Source organism: Numida meleagris, chromosome 31, assembly GCF_002078875.1.
Source record: "Numida meleagris isolate 19003 breed g44 Domestic line chromosome 31, NumMel1.0, whole genome shotgun sequence".
In the NCBI taxonomy this organism is placed as follows: domain Eukaryota; kingdom Metazoa; phylum Chordata; class Aves; order Galliformes; family Numididae; genus Numida; species Numida meleagris.
Genome location: NC_034436.1, coordinates 38,985 through 52,121, shown reverse-complemented (window position 1 = coordinate 52,121; position 13,137 = coordinate 38,985). Strand labels below are relative to the sequence as shown.

The following is a 13,137-nucleotide window of genomic DNA, read 5'->3' as shown; positions in this document are numbered from 1 at the left end:
CCCCGACTGTAACGCACACTGCAGGCTCAGCCCCACTACTGCATTTTATTTGGCAGTAAAGTTCTCATGTGGTTTCAGGCTCTGGGAGCCCTCAGCCACAGCTCTGAGCTCGCACACACCCTGATGGCAGCGCAGCGAGCAGCGCGCCCAGCAGGGATCCTGGCCCTGGGGCTCCGTCCCAGCCGCACCGTGGAACTGGAAACGGCATTTCCTCGACAGCACCGTGCCCTCCGCAGATGGGACACGAGCCCTGCGCTGCTGGAGCGATGAAAGCCGCCGTACGGACACACCTGTATGGAGCTGGGGCGGAGGAGCCCTCCCAGAGCCGCGGGATGTCACCGTCGCCAGGTGCTTGTCATGCTGAGACAGCGGTGAGGGTGGTACAGCACAACGCTCGCCGCGGCACGGAGGCACTGGTTGTGCTCAGCCTCCCGGCGGGGCGGTGGAACTGGCCGGGCTGGCTTTGCACAACCTTCAAAGAGCAGAGAGGTGCCCCGCTGCCAGGCTGGGCAGGGCCACGCGGCGCCGGCAGGCTCCCGGCCGAGGAATCCCAGGAGGGATCCGGGGACCCAAATGATGGATTCAACGGGATTTGAAACAGACCCAGCGTCTCCAGGCAGGAAAAAAGCCAAAGAGGAGTGCCGGAACCATGTGGTGTGGTCGACGCACCTGAGGGATGGGATGCCATCCAGTAGGGCCAGGAGAACCTCATGAGGTCCAACAAAGCCAAGCGCCTCAGTACACACAAATCATTCTCCCATCAGCAGACAACCCGAGCAGCCGGGACATTCCCAGCAGGTCACCCACGCTCCCTTCAACCTGCAGAAATGCCCTGAGCCTCTGTGCTACATTGCCTGGCTACCCCAAAGCCGTTGGTTTGGGTCGAGCCACCCCAAATTCCAGTGAGCCGTCCTGCCAGGTAGCCTCTGCCAGGCTCTTCCAGAAAGTTCAGGCTTTGAATGAGAAATTCACTTCCATTTTCCCTTTTTCCGCCCACGCAGCAGCCTGCGGGGTTGCCCAGCAATGACTCAGTGCTGAAGGACTTAACACAGGTTTCTGGGAATCTATTCCTGGTTCTTCTCCTCCTCTGCTTTGTGAGGAGGAGCACCACCTCAGCACACCAGTGTCTGCTTCAACAGAGCAGCATAATGCTGGCTTCTCTGGGAGGAAGATGACTGCAAAGAGCTCTGAGGTCTTCAGAGGAAAAGTGCTGGAGAGTCATGGAATCACAGCATGGCATGGGTTGGAAGTGACCTTAAGGATCATCGTGGAAAGAAGGTGTCCTTCACGCTCAAAAAGCCAGCAAGAAGAAACAACAGAGGTGAGTGGATTTGCAACGCTCCCAGCACATTCTGTACAAAGAGAAACCTGGTGCACCATGGGTACAGACAGCTCTGGGGAGAGGACCCCGCGGCCACAGTCCCACTCATCACAGCTCAGGGAAAATCCCATCCGAGCACCTCGCTGCCACTCCCTCCTGGTGTGTAACACGCGCTCCCTTACTCCCTTTGGGTGCTAGCGCTGACCGTTACCTGATCCCTACACTTCCCAGCCTCAAGCCCCACAGAAAGACATCTCATGCAAAGGGGCTGTCCCCCCCCCACACTCCTGCAGACACCATTTGTGCCTTGAAGCGTGAGCTCCAATTACCCTTATCTCAGCTTGCAGCGATACAAGCAGGAGCACTGCAGACCCAATTTCTCCCTTTCAAGCAGAACTGACTGCACGCACACAGACGACATCTCAGCAGAGCTCCCTCTGCTCCACTGACTGCGGGGCTTCCTCAGCATCCTCAAGAACGGGCAGAGAGATGCTGGCCTGCTCCACGGGTTCCTGCAAGCCTCTCTCAGGGCTGGAGGCTGCTTCACCACTCCTCTCTCATTCTACCTCTCACTGGGAGCGCGCTGGTGTCAGATGAACCGCTGTGGGAAGGGCGAGAGGATAACAGCCTAGGGCAGCAGAAAGCATTCATGCAGAAACCAAACGCAGAGGCGAGCAGAGGCAGCGCGCGGCGCTGGGGGGCACGCAGAGCCCCTTGCAGGCAGTGTCAGACAACGCTTCTCCGTGGAACACTGCTGCCTGGCATCAGCAATCCTCCAGCAGAACCCTGACCCAAAAGTAACAGAATCCCCGCTTGCTATGTACCTTGCAAGTGTTAGTGCTTTCAACCAGAAGGATGCCATTTCAGCACTAGAACCGGAGCGCACGCGCCCCTTTTGGGCTCTGCTCAGGCAGTACGAATGGTTTAACCACGGTGTGGAATGTCACAGAGGCACCTTTTTGGAACAGGAAGCATCAAAACACCCACAGCTCACCCGCTCCCAGCAGGGGTTACCCAACCCCTCCAGCAGGTCGGACAAACAAGTTCTGTGTTGCGCCAAAGATCCCTTCGGTCAGGGGCGGAGGAGCCGCACGCAATCCACCCCCGCTGCCTTCATTCTGAGCGCTCAGCAAGGCGCTGAGCCGTGCGAGGCTCCTCGTCATTCAGTGCTCCTGCTCTGCAGCGATGGGTGCACCGCACAGAGGAAAGAACAGCGAACGCAGCCTTGCCCCAGCTCACGGTGACAAAACCCAACAGCGTTCCCCGCTACACCCCAACTCCTGTAGTTTCTACAGCCACCACCTTGCTGCTGTCCTATTAACACCCACTCTATTAAAAATAGACATTCACAGCAGCAACAGAAGGATGGCAATGCACAGCAGGGAAAAGCCATGCAGGGACATCACCCGCTCCCTGGAAGCGACTCAAAGCTTCAGATAATCAACAGGTGCCAGCGAAGCCCAATCCCTCTCATTTGTGCACAACCTGTGCCGCTGCCCAGCAGCCCTGCAGGGGAAGGACTTGTAATGATGATTTTAATGTAACCTGGCAGCAGATTGTACTCCCCAACGCCGTGCGGCCTTAAGGACCCTAATGAAGCTGTGGGAGATGCTCGGCACAGCACCCGGGAGCATTGCCCCGATCCCGCACCAGAAAAAGGAGGAGTCACCTCGGAGGCAGCTGGAAGGCGAGAACATTTTAGTCAGCTAAAGTATTTGTCTTAGGCAGGAAAAGGAAAGAAGAAACAAAACAAGGCAAAAATGCACAATCGCAGTGCCAAACCCAAGGCCTCCTCTTACGATTAACGTGACTGAAACACCTCAGCTCCCTCCATTTTCTCATCGCCTTCCTGCACTCACCAAGCCCAAGCCGTGCTGCCAGAGGCCAAAGCTCCATCTATGCTGCCCCAGTCCTGCAGGGCAGAGGTGAGCGCAGACAGCGGGAGGAGGGACGGACACGGCCGACCCCAGCCCAGGTAACAGGCTGGCAGAAGTCAGTCTGTGCTGCAGAGAGCAATTACCATTTGGTGCTAATTAAACTGCAAGCTGATTAGCCAAGTAAGATCTTCATCATCTCGCATCGTTGACAAAAACTTCACTTTATTTGCATTAAGTGCACTACATGAGGAAAGGAGGAGCAGAGCAAGCACAGCTCTGAAGAACTACATTTCCATTACATCCCAAAAATGTAAGAACACAGCAAATCCTCCAGGACACACCACGCCAGCTGCGAAGGCTGCTCTGAAATCTGAGCTGCACCTGTGCCAGGCAGAGCTACCTTTGAAAACCCAAACCAGCACAGCTCCATTCAGAGGCACCACGGTGAGGCCTCTTCCCTTCCTCTGCTAGCCTCAGGAGAAATCACTTCATATTAAATAAAAGTGGTGCGATGGTAATTAGGCGGCAGGGAAGCCACCGAATGTCCCTGGGATTTCTGCTGGGACTCTCGGGGCTGTGTCCTTTGTCCTCCATCCCGCACAAGCCAAATCCACAGGGTACCCAACGCTAACGCATGCTATCTCCATTTTACTTCGCTGCCTTCAGAGACAGGACAAAAACGGGCTCCTGGCTACGTACATCAAAGGAAGAAATGCCAAGAAAAGCAAAGATTCCCCAGGGCTGCACTCAGAACAGCAGAGCAGTGACAGCAGCCAGCAGGTCATAACGCATCTGCGGCACCAGGCATCGTCCCCAACACGCACAGAGAACTGCTCAGTACTCGGCAGTGCTCAATCAGCCACAGTAAACTCTGTCCACATGAGGTGCACCTCCCAGCGGGATGTAAAGTTACACCTCCTTCCTTCCACTCTGCTCTTCCCCTCTGCGAGCCACCTACAGAGTCTTAAATCATACATCTGAGAAGTCAAGCACTGAGGAATCAAGCCTACCGCAGAACCAAAGAAAGGCCTTGCGAGAACCTCACTGTGCTCCAAGTACTGCCTCTTCTGTCCTGCTGCTCCAGTGCCACAGGGATGGAGGCACAACTCACGTCTCTTTCCTGTCCACCCAAACAAATTCACCTCTGTTGCAGCACTCGGGTGGCTCACAGAGATCCAACTCACAGGGCCCACACATCAATAAAAGAGGCAACACAGCGGCAACAGCAGCACAAAGGATGGTGAGACGTCCAGAGCAAAGCTCTGTGATTTTTTATTTTTATGGGGACTGCTTCCTTCTGGCCTATTTGATAAGTGCCAGCAAAACAAGCATCCCCCCCTGCACATGCAAATAAAGATAAGCGATATCTGGAAAACATCTGGGAGCTGTAACAACGTGGGGGAGCAGAGCATGAGTTTCCACTCCGCTGAGGTGAAAACAGAACCTGAGCTGGCAGTAATTGTTATCTTGTTGGTATCTTCCCTGGAAACTTTTGCGGCTATTTCTGCTGCCAAATGCATTCAGGTTAATTACCTTCATTTGGGAAAGCCAGGGTGGCACCGCAGCAGCAGACCCAGGAGACTTGCAGGCAATGTTTCTGAAGACGACACGTTAGTAACATCAACCAAGGACAACTGCAAGGCGCTGGTGATGGATTCACGCAGCCTCACGCTGCGCCGCATCACGTTTCACAAACCAGGAATTCATACACAACTCCTATGAAGCCTCCCTCAACCTGCCCAGGGGACAATAAATACATCCCACAGGTTTATTTCTAAACCAGAAAGAAGGAAACTTCCTTAAAAGGCCTCCAGGATTAGCTGGCGTTTGCACTGGCAGCAAACAGCTAATTCTTTGGCTACCGCTCAAACTTTATTTGGGGATTTATTTAAACTTCCTCTGCACACCCCAGCTCTGCATCTTCCCCAACACCAGGCTCCACAAATCCAATTTACAGCTATTTACAACTGCACAGTGTGCTGTCAGAATCTGTGGCCTCACAGCCCACCCAGAAAAACACAACTAAACTGCAAGGAAAACACAATGAAAAAGCAATCCTGATTCCTTCCAGCAAACAGAGCACTGCCAGCGATGGAAACATAGGAAACAAAGTGCAGGGTGCTTAACTCCAGCAGCTGAGAAAACTGGAGAGCACTGGATTCATGCAAACCAATGAATTCAGAATCTGAGAGTGGTGTAGGGTGGCAATTTCTGTTCTTGTTCCATTCCTGCTGTGCCAAAATGAAGAGAAATTGTACTGCTGGGGGCTGCCCAGTGTGAGAAAGGGGAAAGCAGTTCTGCAAGGCAGAATGGCACGGGGGGGGGGGGGTCAGAGAAATGCAAACTGGAGGCCCCCAACCCAGCCCACTTCATGAGCTGGGAGAGCACAACACAAGAGTACACACACGAGCTCTTCCCCTGATTATTTGCATAGGTATCAGAAAAAGCAACTTGCAGAGGTTTGTCTGCAATCTGTTGGAGCTGCCCACAGGAGCTACTCCCAGGGAATCTGCTTTAGCAGAAGGGCTGGGCGTGATGATCCCCCGCGGTCCCTTCCAACCCTTATGATTGTGATTCTGAGTTAACGAGCGCACGGGGAGCACAGCACCACGATGGGAGCGCTGCAAGGGAGCCACGGAAATCCGCACCCAATGCTTTTCCATACAAATCCCACAACGACAGCGACTGGACTTCTGATTTCCCACCCCCTCCCCGCTTTCGGCCGGCGCTTGGGGGAAGGGGCAGACACCAAAGGGCCCTTGAGAGGCGCCAACTCGCACACACACGCAGAAGGATCGCTTCAAAAACACACAAGCCAAAAAGAAGACTGCTGGCTGTACCTGCGGGCTCTCACCCAGCCCTGCAGCGTGTGCCAGAGCTCACCCCGCAATGCCCCGAACCCCACAGTTTCACGAAGGGGGCAAAAGGCCCAAAGAAACGCAGCACCTCCCCCCCCCCCACTTCCCCTCAGGAGCTCCGTAACCCACCCACGCCCCCGCCCAGCACAGGCCGCCCCAGCACACGCACAAACTGCCCCCACGCCCAACCGTTCTCCACCTCAGGAGACCCCAATCCTTCACAACAACGCCGCCTAAAGACCCTCACCCCCGTACTCCCATCGCTCCCCAGGCCCCTCCCGCCCCACTCGGGCCCCACTCACCCCTCCCGCCGGACGCGCCGCCCGCCTCACTCAGCCGCCGCCGCCATGTTGGAAGGACGCCGCGCTGGGCCCCGCTCCGCCCCTATTCCCTTGGCAACAATCCCCGCCCCCTGATGCTATTGGTCCCGCCGGGCACCCGTACAGGGGCGGACACATGGGAGAGCTTGACCAATCGCAGGCCGGCCGAGGGAGATTGGCGTTAGCGCTAACCAGTCACAGCGCGGCGGGCAGGGCGGAAAAGGCGCAAGGCGCGGAGGTGCGTGGGAAGATGTCGGGCGTCTGAATTGCCGCTGCTATCGCGCTTTGCGCCCTAGCGCAGAGCTGCCACTGGGGGGGGATCGGTGTCGAGAGCAGAGCTCTAACCGCGTGTCCCCCGCAGGTCCCGCCGCGCTGTGTCCCGCAGGATGTCGCTCCATGCTATACTCAGGGCCGCGGCCTCGCTGCGCGGCTGTGGTGCGTACCGCTGTCCCCAACCCCTATCAGAGCCGTCCCGCTGCCGCTGAACGTCCCTTTCTATCCCTACAGTCCTCGGGGCGCCGCCGACCGCCGCCATGGCTACGCTGAACCAGATGCACCGGCAGGGCCGGCCCAAGCCGCCGCCTCCCAGGCTGGGGGCCACCTTCGGCCGCCCGCAGCTGAAGGGGGTGGTGGTGAAGAACCTCATCCGCAAACCTAAGAAGCCCAACTCAGCCAACAGGAAATGCGTGCGGGTGCGGCTGAGCAACGGGCGGGAGGTGGTGTGCTTCGTGCCCGGCGAGGGCCACAACCTGCAGGAGCACCACGTGGTGTTGGTGCAGGGCGGCCGCACGCAAGACCTGCCGGGGGTGAAGCTGACCGTCGTGCGGGGGAAGTACGACTGCGCCCACGTGCAGAAAAAGAAGTGAGCGTGGCCGCAGGGACCTCGTGTTTATATTCATTAAAGCGTGGTACTCCTGGAGCTCTACGGGCTGCTCTTCTCATTGGGGGGGAGGATCCTGGAGGTAGGCGTGGCTCCGCTTCCGCCGCGCGGTGCCATTTCCGTCTCGTGGCTCGACTTCCGCCACGTGACCGTACCCACTTCTGGAGGACTGTCCAAGATGGCGGCGCCCAGGGCGCTGGCGGCAGCGCGGCGCGCTGTAGTGGCCGCTGCACGCGGGCGGCGTTCAGCGGGGACCGGAGCCGCTCCTCGGGGCCCGGCGGAGCGGAGCCGCCTCTACGAGCACGTGCGGGAGGGGCTGAGCGCGCGGCCGCAGCTCGATATGGCGGCGCTGAGCGCGCACCCGGCGGAGGCCGCGCGGGACCTGGAGCGGAGGCGGGGACCGCTGCGAGAGCGCGACCTGCGAGAGATCGTGAGCGGGAGGGGCGGGGCGGGGGTCTCTGGGCGGGGGCGTGGTCTGCGGGTGTGGGCGGGGCTGGTGGAGCGTCGGGGGCGTGGCCTAGGGCAGGCAGCACTGTAGGGGGCGGGGCCTAGGGCATCGGGGGTGGAGTCTATGCGTGTGGGCGGGGCTGTGTGACAAACCCCGCCCCCAGCTGCAGACCTGGGCCCGCCTGGAGGAGGTGCGCGCTGCCATCGCCCGCCTTGAAGCCGAGAAGGGGAAGGTGGCCCTGGCAGTGCATGCCCTGGTGGTGAGTCCCTATGTCAACGCACCTCCCCACGTGTCACCTATCTGCGTTACCCTGTGCCATCCCTGTGTCACTGTGCATCCCTCCCATGTGCCATCGCCATGTCACCCTGCCCCTGCGTACCCCCCGTTCCCCCATCTCACCCACTCTCCCCCCACAGGCTGCCCACGCCAAGGACACGCTGCATGCGGTGAGAACCCCGGGAGGGTTGCTCCTGGCCCCCCAGCTCCACGGTGCTGGGGAAGTGACGCGGCCGCCATGTTGTCCCCGCATCCCCCATCCCTGCAGGTCCCTGAGTACACGGCGCTGCGGGAAAGGGGCCGTGCGGTGCGGCTGCAGCTGAGGGCACTGCTGGCAGAGGAGGCGGCACTGGATGAGCGCTTCTACCTGCGGGCGCTGCAGCTGCCCAACAGCACGCACCCGGCAGCGGTGAGCAGGGGAACACGGGGGGTGGGGGATGCTGCAGAACTCCTGACCCCCCTGTCCTCCTGCAGCCTGTCGGTGATGAGAGCCAGGCCCGCGTGCTGGAGGTGGTGGGGGAGAAGCCAGGTAGGTGCGAGCTGGGGATGGGGATGGATGGATGGACAGCACGGAGTGGGGGCGGATAATGGGAGGAGGGTCCCACAGCGAGAAAGGCTTCCTCTGTCCCGGCAGCATTCGACTTCCAGCCTAAGGGACACCTGGAGCTGGGCGAGGAGCTGGACATCATCCGCCAGCGGTGAGCCCCCCCCCCCCCCCCCCCAAATACAGGGAACACTCACTGCAGTGTCACCTCCGTCCCGGTGACGGCTGTGTCCCTGCAGGCGGCTGTCGCACATCTCAGGTCACCGCTCCTATTATCTGTGCGGGGCAGGCGCGCTGCTGCAGCACGCGCTGGTGCACTTTGTGCTGGCCAAACTGGTGCCCAAGGTATGGAACGGGTCCAGGGGAACCCTGTGACCCTCCCCACGCCCTGTGGGGCCCCGTGACTCCCCCAGCCCCCCACATCTCTCTCACTGCACTGCAGGGCTTCCTGCCCATGACGGTCCCTGACCTACTGCGCGGCGCTGTCTTTGTAAGTGCCACTCTGTCCCTGCGCTGTCCCTGTTGTCCTCCCCACCGCCATGTGACTTCCCTGTGCCCCCTACCCAGGAGGGCTGCGGGATGCAGCCCAACACCACCCCATCGCCTGTGTACTGCATTGACCCGGCTCGCTTCGAGGACCTGTGCCTGGCCGGCACCTCCGAGGTGGGAATTGCAGGTGAAAAACAGGGCAAAACTAGTGGGAATCAAGGCAAAATTGGGGAGCAGTGGGCCAAAACAGGGCAAAATTAGGGAGAAACGTGACAAAACGGCAAAGCTGGGATAAATGATTCAGAATGGGGCAAAATTAGGGTGGGTTGTATCAGGAGGCACAATTAGGGCAGAATGGGTCAAAATGTGTCCAGACCCCTCACTTCTCCCCATTTTTCTCCTGCAGGGTACTTCATGGACCACGCGGTGCAGCTGCAGGACATGCCTATCAGGTACGGTGACAGCACAATGTGGGGATGGGACATGTGGGGGGGGGGCGGGGTGTGTGGGGGTCACTTCTGACGATTCCTTCCCACCCCCCAGGATTGTCTGCTCCAGCACGTGTTACCGTGCAGAGACCGACACGGGCCGAGACCCCTGGGGACTGTACCGTGTGCATCAGTTCACCAAAGTGGGACAGTGGGGCTGGGGGGTGTGTGGGAAGGCAGTAGAAGGGGAGGGGGCCTCGGGACCACCCTGTACCCACAGGTGGAGATGTTTGGGGTGACGGCGGCAGAGAGCGGGGCCGAGAGCGAGGTGCTGCTGGATGAGTTCCTCACGCTGCAGAAGGAAATCTTCTCGGAGCTGGGGCTGCACTACCGGTGAGTTGGGGTGGAGGGGGGAAGGGGGCTCAGCTTGGATCCTCTCCCTCAAATCGCTGTCCCAACGGTGCCCCCCGCCCCGCAGTGTCCTGGACATGCCCACACAGGAGCTGGGGCTCCCTGCGTACCGCAAGTTTGACATCGAAGCCTGGATGCCAGGACGGGGCAAGTATGGGGAGGTGAGAGCAGCCAGGAGGGGGTTGCAGCCCCCCCCCATTATGGGGTTTGTTGAGACCTGAGGTCCCCATGGCTGTGGGGCAGTCTCTATGGTGCTTCTACCCCCCCAGATCTCTAGCACCTCCAACTGCACTGATTACCAAAGCCGGCGGCTGAATATCATGTACAGTGATGGGGCTGGGAAGCTGCGCTATGCGCACACGGTGAGTGCTGAGCCCTCCGCACCCTGGGGGGGCACTATGACATTATTTATTCTTCCACCCTCCCTTTACCATTCCTTCCTGCCCTGCCCCCCACCCCTCCTCAGGTGAATGGCACGGCCTGCGCCGTCCCCCGGCTGCTCATCGCCCTTCTGGAGTGCAACCAACTGCCGGTGCGTGGAAGAGGCTTAGTGCATTTGGGAGGGGCAAGGATGGTCTTGGATCTGGGGTGGGGGGGAGGAGGGAAGCACAGGGGACTGACACATCCCTCCCTTTCCACCATCTTCCTCCAGGATGGCAGTGTCCGCGTGCCCCCTGCCCTGCAGCCTTTTGTTGGTCAGGATGTCATCACGCGGCCCCCAGCCCCGCTACTGCGCTACATTGGCCCCAACCAGCCTGGGGGGGGACAGGGGGTGTCTTGATCTTGGGGAGGGGCCTGGGTGGGCCACCAAGCGCAGGGACACATGGACACATGTTCCCTCCTACGTGCTTGTGAGCCTCTGAAATAAATAAGTCTTGTACCTCTATCCCTGAGAGTTATGTCCTTGCGTTCTCCACCCACCGCATTCCTGTAGCAACTGCCACTCCCATGCTTTTCCAGGCAACTATATGACAACAGGGGCTTGATGGGAGCCAGATTTGGAGTGGGGGGCGACTGGGGGGGGGGAACTGCCCCCCTTTTATTTTAAAACAATTTATATAAATCCTCTACACTATACCCAGGGAAAAGGGGAAGAAGGGGGGCACAGGGACCCCCCCCCAAAGTCCAGCCCATGCCTTCAGGGGACCCCGATAAATAGTGGGGGGGGGGGGGGGCAGCTGCAGGTCCAGGGGTGTCCCCTCAGTCCGCACAGCGACCGCTGTTGATGACAATGTCGTCGTATTCCTCCTGGGGGGGAACAGTGCTCAGACCCTGAGAGGTCAGGCAGTTTTTCGGTGAGGGTTTGGGGGTTACTTACACCACTGCTGTTGTCCTCCTCACTGTCCTCATCTTCCTCACTGTCCTCAGAGTCTCCGGAGCTGTCAGGGGCCCCAAAGGCGCGCAGCAGCTGGGGCAGGCGAGGGTCAGGGCGGTGGCGAGCGCTGTAGAGGGGGGTGCGACCCCCATAGCCCCGCGCTGCTGGGTCAGCGCCTGCCCGCAGCAGCAGCTCCGCCAGCTCTGGGCTCTGCGCTTCCACCGCCAGGTGCAGCGGGCTGCGGCCGCAACTCGGTTCCTGGGGGCACAGGGAGGGGCACGGAGTCAGGATGGGGGGAATGTGGACAGCAGGGTCCCCTTGGCCCCCTCGCCGTGCTCACCGCTTTGTTGGAGTCAGCCCCGGCACGCAACAGCAGCTGTACCAATTCCACGTCCTTCCGCAGAATGGCAACGTGCAAGGGGGTGTAACCTGGAGAAGGGGACACGGGGACATCATGGTGCCACCACATCCCAGCCCCACCGTGTTCCCATGCCATAGCCCACTGAAGCCCCATTACGTCCCTCTGCATTCCCCTACTCTGTTTCTCTGTAGCATGCCCCAGTATCTCCATGCCACATCCCCCCCCGTGCCTACACCACTTCCCCATCAGGTCCTCAGTGCTCCCCACACAGTGTCCCCTCAATGCTGCAGCCCCATAGCATCCCCAATGTCCCCAGAGCACGTCCCCGTTCTTTATCCTCACCCAGTCCTTCCCTTATCTCGAGGCACCCCTGCTATTTCCCCTTGTGTTCCCCGCTACACTCCCCTACTGTATGCTTAACGTCCCTCCAACATCCGCGTGAACAAACCCCATCATTCTCCCCTTATCGTTCTCCTCTCAAGTTCCCCTGCTGCATTCCCAAATGCCCCAGTCCCACATTGTCCCGCACAATTGGACTCCCGCACCCTACCATCATAGTTGACGCTTTCCAGCTGTGCGCGCTCTTCCTCGCTGAGGGGGCAGCGAAGGCCCCCCAGGAGGTGCTGAGCGCAGTGGGGCTGCCCCTCCCGGCAAGCAAGGTGCAGGGCTGTGTGCCCCCCACGCTCCTGCAGCCCCAGCCCCGCGCCCGCCGCCCGCAGCTTGCGCACAAAGCCGGGCAGCCCCAGGATGACGGCCAGGTGCAGGGCAGTCTGTGGGGGAGAAGGACTCAGTCAGGTTGGGGATGGCCCCAGCGATCACCCCCTGGCCCTGGCGGTTGCCCTCAACCCAGGAATCAGCCCCATCAGTTGCTCCTGGTTCAGGGGTCGCCTTCAGTGACCACCCCCAGCACCTGGCCCAAGGGTTTTCCTCCCCTGACTCACTGAGTGCTGCCAACCCTGGGTTGCCCCCAGTGCCACTAAACACCCTCGGACCCCCTAGTGACTGCTCCCAGCTCATGGGGAGCCCATGATTCCTCTGTCTGCACCCGGCCAACGGGTCACCCTCCCCCAGCAGCCATTGCACCCAACCCAGGGGTTGCCCTGGTCTCTCTATCTGCCCCAGGCCTCCACCCCTGCCCTCACCTGCCCGAGGTCGTTCTGCAGATCCATGTAGGCAGTGCCCGCAGCGCGCTGCAGGATGGAGTCCAGGAAGGCCTCGTGTTCGTGGATGACTGCGAGGTGCAGCGCTCTGTGGGGGGGGGGACACGGCCTCAGCTCAGCTGCTCCGAAGCCCCAATCACCCCAGCCCCCCCCCGTGCTGCTCCCTCACTCACGTGTCGCCGTCCTCGCTGACGAAGCTCAGCACGTGCCGCAGCCACACCTCAGCCTCGGGCTCGGGCACCGCCGCAGGGGCCTCCTCGGGAGATTCCGGGCCGGGCCCGGGGCTGTGGGGCAGCGGCGCCAGCTGCCCCTCTCCCAACGAGCCCAGGCCACTGTCGCACCACTCATCGCCCTCCGCCCGCTTCGTATCGCCGGACGGCGCCGCCCCCGCGGCCGCCATCAGCCGGGCCGCGCTCAGGGCCCCGCCACCACGGGCCCAGCGCCGCCGG

The 13,137-nt window shown here is 60.3% G+C and overlaps 4 protein-coding genes across 7 annotated transcripts in view; 2 read left to right on the top strand and 2 right to left on the bottom strand.

Moving 5' to 3' along the window:
* PAK4 (p21 (RAC1) activated kinase 4) overlaps positions 1-6,493 on the bottom strand; it is a 21,143-nt gene extending 14,650 nt beyond the window's left edge. Inside the window, exon 1 of one of the 2 annotated variants that reach the window (XM_021379033.1) lies at positions 6,359-6,493. The gene's annotated coding sequence lies outside the window, so the exon portion shown is untranslated. Of the gene's footprint in view, positions 1-290; positions 2,086-6,358 lie in introns of those variants that run through there. The other variant, XM_021379036.1, reaches the window with a different exon arrangement.
* On the top strand, positions 6,538-7,295 carry MRPS12 (mitochondrial ribosomal protein S12). Of its 2 annotated transcripts, XM_021379044.1 has the most exons (3): positions 6,538-6,614; positions 6,738-6,811; positions 6,884-7,295. In XM_021379044.1, the coding sequence occupies exons 2-3, from the start codon at positions 6,763-6,765 to the stop codon at positions 7,240-7,242; spliced, it is 408 nt and encodes a 135-aa protein (XP_021234719.1). In that variant the 5' UTR covers positions 6,538-6,614; positions 6,738-6,762; the 3' UTR covers positions 7,243-7,295. The 2 variants fall into 2 exon arrangements, with proteins under 2 accessions (XP_021234719.1, XP_021234718.1); XM_021379043.1 differs by lacking the exon at positions 6,538-6,614 and having other exon boundaries at positions 6,621-6,811.
* SARS2 (seryl-tRNA synthetase 2, mitochondrial) lies at positions 7,307-10,738 on the top strand. 2 transcript variants are annotated; one of them, XM_021379040.1, is made up of 16 exons: positions 7,315-7,686; positions 7,868-7,963; positions 8,121-8,150; positions 8,249-8,389; positions 8,455-8,509; positions 8,615-8,678; positions 8,764-8,869; positions 8,967-9,014; positions 9,092-9,200; positions 9,420-9,465; positions 9,557-9,644; positions 9,722-9,834; positions 9,920-10,013; positions 10,122-10,214; positions 10,319-10,384; positions 10,505-10,738. In XM_021379040.1, the coding sequence occupies exons 1-16, from the start codon at positions 7,435-7,437 to the stop codon at positions 10,631-10,633; spliced, it is 1,530 nt and encodes a 509-aa protein (XP_021234715.1). In that variant the 5' UTR covers positions 7,315-7,434; the 3' UTR covers positions 10,634-10,738. The 2 variants fall into 2 exon arrangements, with proteins under 2 accessions (XP_021234714.1, XP_021234715.1); XM_021379039.1 differs by having other exon boundaries at positions 7,307-7,686; positions 8,249-8,509; positions 8,596-8,678.
* Positions 10,850-13,137, bottom strand: NFKBIB (NFKB inhibitor beta). The gene is made up of 6 exons (XM_021379042.1): positions 12,862-13,137; positions 12,671-12,776; positions 12,079-12,298; positions 11,508-11,596; positions 11,171-11,425; positions 10,850-11,100 (listed from the first exon to the last, which is right to left on the bottom strand). The coding sequence occupies exons 1-6, from the start codon at positions 13,086-13,088 to the stop codon at positions 11,053-11,055; spliced, it is 945 nt and encodes a 314-aa protein (XP_021234717.1). The 5' UTR covers positions 13,089-13,137; the 3' UTR covers positions 10,850-11,052.

Coding starts and splice junctions, on each gene's coding strand:
- SARS2 (XM_021379039.1), top strand. CDS start 7,435: ATGGCGGCGCCCAGGGCGCTGGCGGCAGCGCGGCGCGCTGTAGTGGCC. Junction 9,015..9,091: donor TACTGCGCGGCGCTGTCTTT/GTAAGTGCCACT, acceptor CCCCCTACCCAG/GAGGGCTGCGGGATGCAGCC. Junction 9,201..9,419: donor CTCCGAGGTGGGAATTGCAG/GTGAAAAACAGG, acceptor TTTCTCCTGCAG/GGTACTTCATGGACCACGCG.
- MRPS12 (XM_021379044.1), top strand. CDS start 6,763: ATGTCGCTCCATGCTATACTCAGGGCCGCGGCCTCGCTGCGCGGCTGT. Junction 6,812..6,883: donor GGCCTCGCTGCGCGGCTGTG/GTGCGTACCGCT, acceptor CTATCCCTACAG/TCCTCGGGGCGCCGCCGACC.
- NFKBIB (XM_021379042.1), bottom strand. CDS start 13,088: ATGGCGGCCGCGGGGGCGGCGCCGTCCGGCGATACGAAGCGGGCGGAG. Junction 12,777..12,861: donor GTCAGCGAGGACGGCGACAC/GTGAGTGAGGGA, acceptor CCCCCCCCACAG/AGCGCTGCACCTCGCAGTCA. Junction 11,101..11,170: donor AGGAGGACAACAGCAGTGGT/GTAAGTAACCCC, acceptor GTTCCCCCCCAG/GAGGAATACGACGACATTGT.